General features: G+C 45.7%; 1 protein-coding gene across 2 annotated transcripts in view; it reads right to left on the reverse strand.

The window, feature by feature from the left end:
* UGP2 (UDP-glucose pyrophosphorylase 2) overlaps window positions 1-1967 on the reverse strand; it is a 41227-nt gene extending 39260 nt beyond the window's left edge. Inside the window, exon 1 of one of the 2 annotated variants that reach the window (XM_030557921.1) lies at window positions 1863-1967. Coding sequence is in view for 1 of the 2 variants with exons in the window: in XM_030557920.1 (XP_030413780.1) it covers window positions 530-545 (16 nt within the window). In the remaining variant the exon portion in view is untranslated. Of the gene's footprint in view, window positions 1-529; window positions 911-1862 lie in introns of those variants that run through there. The other variant, XM_030557920.1, reaches the window with a different exon arrangement.
* Window positions 1968-8661: the final 6694 nt, after the last annotated feature.

The raw sequence follows: 8661 nt of genomic DNA on the forward strand, positions 1-8661 counted from the left end.
AAAATCTTCTTAAGAATCAGTTCAAAGGAGGAAAAAATGCAACAGAAATGCGAAGTAATTTCGCCTCCTGAAGTGACCTCTCCTGGTTTAGTCCCTTGTTTCGCAATAAATGAATCTGAAACTCTGACCACGTATACGCACAGAGCAAGGAGACAGCCAGAGCCTACCCGAATCTGCCCAAAAGGAGAACAGACACACAAGCTCAATGCCCTCCCCTCCTTAAATAAATGAAGGGCAGCTGCCTCAACCCGGTTTGACTGTCGCTGCAGTAAAACGGAAAAGAAACATACACAGATAAGTGAGTCCAGGCAAGACAGAATGGCAGGCCCCTATCGTCAAATTTAGCAATCAAATCAACACCACCGCCACAATCAAAGTCTTGCAAAGGGTAACTCTGCAACCGATCAAACTGACGCGTCCAAGCCCCCACCAACTATGCTGCCAGGACTACAGGGAGCTGTTGAAAAAAATAAATCAGCCAACATGCAGAGCTGAAGCCGCTCAGAAAAATAAAAGCACACCCACTTACCTTGTGCAAGTGACATCTTCCCGTTCTTTAATAAAATAAATATTTTCCGTTTATAAATAGAGAATTTACCAAAATTACACTATAAACGCCAGGCGAGGCAATTTTTCCCTTGTCGCCCCCCCTGTGTAGTAGACGATGTTTCCCTGTCTGGTTTAGTCAACCAGTTATATAGTATCGACAATTTTTTAAAAAGATATTTAATCACTCCCTTGGGGGAAGAAAATCCCACCAGAGAAGCTGCCCACACACACAAAAAGAAAAAGAATAAAGGAACTGGGGGAAATTTTCCTCCGCTCGGTTCCTCCCAGCTCCTTCCTACACTTGTCCCCAGAAATATATGGCTCTTAGTCTTGGACAAACTGGTTAAAGGTAAACGCACAAGAATTTAAATTTCATCAATGAGAGAGGCGGATCCAAAGCCTCTCAGCTTCACCACCCCGCCCCCCGAGGGCAGGACTGCAGCAGGAATGGGGCGGCCCCTGGCTCAGGCTGTTGCTTTTTCCCTCCTCTCCCCCTGGGAACTCACGACAGCCGCCTTAGGTTCCCCAGGAACCCCCCCCCCCCCAGCAAACAGCGGCAGCTGCTCCAGATTCCGCCAAGGAGCCCGCCCAGGTGAGCGGGAAGGCGGCTGCCATTGCCTGGCCGCATTCCCCGCCTGTCCCCACACCCCGATGTGCTGCTGTGTGGGGCTGCTAGTGGCTGATGGGTCCGGGGCGCCTCCCCAGCGCAGAGCTTCAGTGACACCGGAGCGCGGGCGCTGGGCGGTGCCTTTCCTTTACCCTGAAGGACGGGGGGGGGTCACGTATCTCACTTGCTCGGCCAGCCGAAGGGGGTGTCCCCCTAGCCCCCTCCCCCACAGCCGCCCGCTGCAGGTGCAGAACAGTGGGGTGGCTTCCTCAGCCAGGCCCCCCCTCGTGCCAGCTTCCTGGGGGAGGGGCGACAGAGCCAGGGCCGGGTCCCCCGGAGCAGCTTTGGGGGAGAAGGAGGAAATGGGGGGAGGGGGTATCCGCAGCTGTCCCCCGCTGCGGGGGAAGGGGGGGCGTGCCTGGCTCCCGGCCCGCCTTAACAGCTGCCCCCCACCCCGGCTCTGTGCGGCTCCCGCTTAACTCCACCTCCCCAGCCCGGCAGGGAGGAGCGCGCTGCGGCGAGGGTCACACCGGGCTGGGCTGGGGGAGGCAGCCGGCCACACGCTCGGTGCAGCCTCTTCCTAGTCCCCTGACAGAAGAGGAGGCGACGGACCCTCCCCCGCCTGGATTACGTCACGTGTCCCCCGCCCGCGGGGTCCCAGAGCGGCGCCCCCCACAGTGGCCCCGGAGCCAGCCGAGATACCCACCTAGTTGCGTCAAGGCCTGGGCGGGGGCGGGGCTAACGCTCAGCCTATGGCGACGCCCTGAGTGGCGTATTGCACAAGAGGGGTTCTAGCTCCTGTGGGGGGAGGGGAGACAGCGTTTCACACACGCGCCTCACGTCCCAGCCAACTCCTGGCGCCGCCGCTAAGCGGAAGTTCCGCCTCCGGGTCCGCCTTTTGCCTCGCACGTACAGGCTGCGTCGGCCGCCAATCAGAGCGAGGGACGCTAGCCTGGGCAGCGGCGCATAGGGCCGCTCAGTACGTGGCGGGCGCTTGTGTGTCAGGCCGCGAGCGGGGGACCCCGGCGCCCGCAGCAAGCCGGAGCCGCGAGTCTGGTTGTGCGCGTCGCGCGCCAGCAACTGCCGCCGGCGGGGCTGGGGCGGGAGAGACAGGAAAGGGCAAAACACTGGCTGGGGGGGGGAGCCGGGTGTCACGTCACGCGGGCCATCCCCGCCACGGCTTGTGGCTTGAGCGGGGCCGGTGGAGACAAACACGGGCCGCACCTGGGTGTGTGCACGGGGGGAGGCGGCGGTGTCGCAGCCGCAGTCACTGAGCAAAAGTCATTAATGGGGGCTCAGGACAGCGCAGGTGTGGGGTAAATGATCCGATGTGTATAAACAAAGTTCTCTGCAGCCTCCGTTTCAAGATTTAACCTTTCTCATGTAAGTAATTTATAGGCATTAACAGCCGACCATCGGGGTTGCCCCATATGCAAGTTTCTTGAGCACTTGTGTTGCTTTATCACCAGCTTGCATCACTGTGTGATGTTGCTATAGCAAATCACAGTTGTGTTGCATCAGAGCATCACCATCTTTCAGTAGGACCTTTGCCCGAGGAAGGGTTCCATGTTTGAGCCAGAGTTTTTATGACTTGAGAGTGAATGCATAGGTGCAGTAAATGAAAATTCATATTGACATCATTTTTCTGATGACTTTTGAGGTGTCATATGGGATCACTAAGAGTTTGAGAAGTTCTGGTCCAACAAGGTAAATCACCTGGAGTTATCCTGGACAGCCACACCATCAGTTAGCCATAACACTGTTTTCTGAATGATTTATCAACCTAGTTCAACAAAAAATTAGTCGTATAGGAATAGCTTTATCTGTGTTATGCATATGTATTATCACTGGAGGAATGTATTTGTATCATTTGCAAAAGAATGAACTAAAGGGACCTACTGTTACCACAGGCAGGGGAGTAGAGGGTTTTTAATCTAATGTGGTAAAATCCTGTGCTTTTCCAGCTTTGCTACTTATGTAGGAGCTGTCTAGTAATTGTCTTATCTGCAGTATCTAGATAATGTTCACTACACAATCTGTCATAGCACCCTTGGGTAGTGATTCTGCCAATTAGCGATAGAATGCCTGTGTGCTTGGCAGTACTAAAACTTGTTCCAACCAATATATCCCTTTGTAATGACATAAACTCTCCTGTATATCAAAAGTCCAGTAGAATAATTAACTTGCATCTATCCTTGATTATCTGTAATAAAGGTAACATAATAGAGTATATGCTTTCTACAGCAGAGGAAGTCTATATTTTAACCACTGTTACAAAGTAATTCAACTATATTGGATATGTATATAAACAATTGAGACTACTAGTTCTTATTTTACTGATATCTGCAGTTTAAAGGAAGAAACATCTGGCTACAAGTACACTACCAATCAACTATTTCATTACGAGAGATCCACAGATCTGGTGCTTTTTCATTTTTAAAAAATGATGAATCTTAAAACTCAGGTTACGGAAAATTTAATAAAAATAAGAAAAAGTCACATCTACATCAATCCAAATTTCTATTTCCTGCTTTCTGTAATTTTTAGGTCTTTTGCACTTATTTTAAAAGCAGTTATACATTTGGCTCTTAGACTGAGAGGAAGTGTAAAAGGACACAAGCTAGATTTTCAAGTGTTATGAATCAGCATAGCTCCACGAACCACAGTATTCACCAATGAAATCTCCAGTTTAGAAGTTCATCTCCACCCTGTATATGTGAAGCATTTTGAAACACTTGTTTCAATCCATGTAGTAAATAATACACCTGTATAAAAATGTAACACTGAAGTCTGACTTTTTGATAAGTTAAAATGTGAAACACTCATAGGGGAGCTTGAATATAGACTTCTGTTGCTGTAATTATATACGTGGATAGTATGTATAGGTGCTGTGTTTTATACGTTTGTTCTGATTTCTGTAATTAACTGCAAACTAAAAAAATGAATTAGTCAGTCTTAAGTGTCATTTGTACCCAGTAATCAACTTCTGGAATCTATTCTACACAGAAATACTTTTAATTGTTAAATATTTACTTTGCTTCCTGTGCAATCCTTCTGGAATTCCTTGGTTTGCTAAATCTATCCCAGAGTATAACATTCTATTACATCATGGATACCACAATTTACATAATGTGAAATTCTAAAAAATAATTGCAATTTTTATTTGATTTGTTCATGTGATATGACAAAGATTTAAGTTTATCTTAAATTTGTTTTAAGATATACTTGAAGCAATAGACCTCATCCAAATGTCCACTGAAATCAGTGGAAAGAGTTCCACTGACTTCAAAAGACATTGAATCGGTTCCAGTATGTTTCTTATATGTTGCACTGAAACGTGGTATTGTGATGTAACAAAATTATGTACTGAGATCTCTTTAACAAACTAAAAAGTGCCAAAAAAAATTGTAAGTTATAAAGTTAGGCCTAATTTAATTCTTTTGAATACACCCACACACACAGATGCTTGTGCTCAATTCAAATTTCACTAATCTTTGCAGTTTACCTTTAAGATTTTGTCAATTATTAATAGCAGAACAATCAGCATTTACACTGTTCATAACATACAACCCTGGAAAGAAGTCTCACCATTGCAAAACTAAATTTTATTGTGTGAGTGACTTTCAGTTGCATAGCAACAAAAAAACTTCAAAAACAGACTCCAGAGAGAGACTACTGAACTTGAATTAATATGCAAATTAGATACAATTAACTTAGGTTTGAACAGAGACTGGGAATGGTTGGGTCATTACGCTAATTGAATCTATTTCCTCATGTTAAGTATCCTCACACCTTCTATGGGTCATCTCGATTATCACTTCAAAAGTTTATTTTCTCCTGCTGATGATAGCTCATCTCAATTGATTGGCTTCTTACAGTTGATATGGCTACTTCCTCCTTTTCATGTTTTCCGTATGTATAAATATCTTCTTGCTGTATGTTCCAGCCTATGCATCCAATGAAGTGGACTGTAGCCCATGCAAGCTTATGCTCAAATAAATTTGTTAGTCTCCAAGGTGCCACAAGTACTCCTGTTCTTTTTGTGACTGCTAGTAGTAACACAGCTGCTACTCTGAAACATCTTACAATGGTTTGTGTCACAACTAATATTTAACTTCCGGAGTACATATTTCATAGCCATTGCTTCTACATTTTTTTTGTGGAGCAGCTGCAATTGTTATGTAAAGATGTAGAGTATGGCTGCAGAAAACAAGTCATCTCTGTTTTGCAAGGCAGGTTTCTTGACTGCAGGATGCTGTAGGCTTCAGTTAATGCTAGGCTCTGGTGGCTGTTGTGAGCTACATAATGTTTAAATAAAAAAATAATTTTGTTATTTAAATACAAGCTCATCAGATTTTACTGTGAAGAACACAGTTGCAGGAGTGGATGGATTTCAGAGTAACCATGAAGTTATTCCAGGCACCTGGACTGGATGGATAAAACCCACACGAATGGACAGCCTGAAACCACCACCGCCAGAATTACAGTTGAGGGCAATATGGGGGAATGTAAACGTTGCAGATGTTCTTATATTTGGTTGCAGAGGCTGCAGACAAAATGAGTAGTGGTATGAAAGTGGTTCTGTTAACTGTAGTAATGTAGAGGCCCTAGATATTTGTAATAACTTTCTATTCTCATCTGTCCTGTTTTTGATGGGGACCTACCATATTTTGAAGATTGCTGCCTACCTTGAAAAAATGAAATCTATTAATATGGGTTGGGTGAAACCTTTTGAAGTTGGTGGATGTTGCTGCCTTTTAATTGTTTCTTAATGTAGACCCTGAATGACTCTCCTTTATGTAACCATGTAGCTGAAACAATAGGAGTACCACCCAAAACACAGGCACATAGCAAAGCTTGAATACAAGTTGAACTGTGTGGCTCAAGGGTTTTCACTGTGGATGGATAGAGCAGAAGTGGGCGGTACAGTTCCGATTGGTGGAACTGTGCCTGAGACAAAAGGCAGAAAGTCCAGAGAAGCTGAGAAGTAAGGCAGCAATGAACCCCAGCCACAGCAGCAGTGGTGATGTGGCTCTGAGAAAAAGCTAAGAGCTTTTGGGCTGGGTGCTGGCTAATTGGAGTTGTGGGCACTGAAACTCTCTTGTTTGATTTCTACTGTATTCTGGGAAACAGGACTTTGTATATTATTTGTCAATAAGCAGGATTGTCTCAAAGATGCCGTATTCCATCAATTTTTCCTCTTAATTAAAAGAACATGACAATGACACTAATACTGACTAACCACTTGGGCCAAGCCAAGAAAAATTCCTCGTCCACACCAGGGTGCAAAATGCACATTCAACTGCATGTTACATTCTAGAATCTCCAGAGCCAGTTATGCAATTTTTGCCTCTTAAAGTGTTCCTTGAGACAACAAGATGATGGGCTGCAGTGATAGGAGGGTACATAAAAGCATTGGCTAAGAGATTGTGAGATGACTGCAGTTTTGTGGGGCTTTTTCTAAAAAAATGATAGACCAGGCACAATTGCAAGTGCAAGCTTTAAGTGAGGAGGGTAGTCAGTGTCATGTATAGGCTCTTATCACACAGCAGAGTATGAAGGATGGGCATGAGAAGGAAAACATGAAGAAATCAGGCATTGCAAGAAAGGGCACAAAAGCTTGTAAGAAACAAAAGACACCCCAGACAAATTTATTGTTTTCAACGGAATGTTGCCAACTCTTGCTATTTTATCAGAAATCTCTTAGTATTTGGTATCTTTTTTTAAAGACCAAGCAGTTTGAGTTATATAACAACTACAGGAGAATCTCAGTTTACTTTTTTAAAAAAAAAAAGTTTCTGCATTAATGGCTATGGAAAAAACTTGAAAATATGAAGCCCACGGCTTCAAACGCCAGAAGGCAAATTGAAAAAAACCCAAATGTGGCATGACTCAAGATTTTTGAATCCCAAAAGTGGGCAGAGTCTGAGATTGTCCAGCATTTCGGCAAAGGTATAGAGTCTGCCCTAAGTACAACCTTTTTGCCATATGATTCAGGTAAAAGAAAACAGTAAATGTAGTGAAAGAATTCATTAGTGGCTCTAGCAATGAGGAATTGTGTATCAGTTTTGTAGAGCCATCGTTCCAAGTTCTGCTAGACTGGGAGATCCTACTACAGCCAGCTAAGTGGAATATGGATAATAGTGGCCCAGTCTAGTGAACTTGGCCATTTAATCCACAGGAGAGGAGACTGAAAGTGAACTTCTGACTTTCAGCCTGATGGAGACATGGCATTTAGAAGCAGCTTGGTGAGAAGACCATGCTGAGAGATAACATTTCCTTCTCACCAGGGGATGCAGACGGTAGCAGAAACAATAACGGGGGTTAGAGCTCATTCACCACAGAATTAGGAACAGACTCTAAGGCCATGTCTACATCTAAAATTTTGCAGCGCTGGTTGTTACAGCTGTATTAGTACAGCTGTATAGGGCCAGCGCTGCAGAGTGGCCACACTTACAGCAACCAGCGCTGCAAGTGGTGTTAGATGTGGCCACACTGCAGCGCTGTTGGGCGGCTTCAAGGGGGGTTCCGGGAACGCGAGAGCAAACCGGGAAAGGAGACCAGCTTCGCCGCGGTTTGCTCTCGCGTTCCCGGAGCCACCCAGCAAACCGCAGGGAAGGAGACCTGCTTGCACGGGGTTCCGGGAACGAGAGAGCAAATCGGGGAAGGAGACCAGCTTCGCCGCGGTTTGCTCTCGCGTTCCCGGAGCCACCCAGCAAACCGCAGGGAAGGAGACCTGCTTGCTCGGGGCTCCGGGAACTAGAGAGCAAACCGGGAAAGGAGACCCGCTTCGCCACGGTTTGCTCTCGCGTTCCCGGAGCCACCCAGCAAACCGCAGGGAAGGAGACCTGCTTGCACGGGGTTCCGGGAACGAGAGAGCAAATCGGGGAAGGAGACCAGCTTGATTACCAGAGGCTTCCTCCTTCCACGGAGGTCAAGAAAAGCGCTGGTAAGTGTCTACATTGGATTACCAGCGCTGGATCACCAGCGCTGGATCCTCTACACCCGAGACAAAACGGGAGTACGGCCAGCGCTGCAAACGGAGTTGCAGCGCTGGTGATGCCCTGCAGATGTGTACACCTTCAAAGTTGCAGCGCTGTAACTCCCTCACCAGCGCTGCAACTTTCTGATGTAGACAAGCCCTAAGACTTGGTATAAAAATGGATTCTATCAACGCTTTGCAGTTCTAGCACTGGATTTTTAGCTCTGTACCAGATACGGTTTTGCATGCATGAGAAGAAAGTACTCAAAGATGGGAAACTGATGCTTGAAGAACAAAATTGAGACAGCCTTACCGTGATACCTTTGTCTAATCTTGCATTTGTTAAATGATACCAAAAGGAGGATTTTGTGTACCTGCTTACAATGAAGCTAATTTTTAAGTATGTGTTTTGTAAGTGGAAATATCTCCCTGCTCCTTATCATGCATGTTAGCCTGGAAAAAATATATTGAACAGTGATAAATCTACAAAATAGGGGTAGGCAAATGTTAAGCTAAACTATTT

The sequence above is a fragment of the Gopherus evgoodei genome, chromosome 3 (assembly GCF_007399415.2).
Source record: "Gopherus evgoodei ecotype Sinaloan lineage chromosome 3, rGopEvg1_v1.p, whole genome shotgun sequence".
NCBI lineage: Eukaryota > Metazoa > Chordata > Testudines > Testudinidae > Gopherus > Gopherus evgoodei.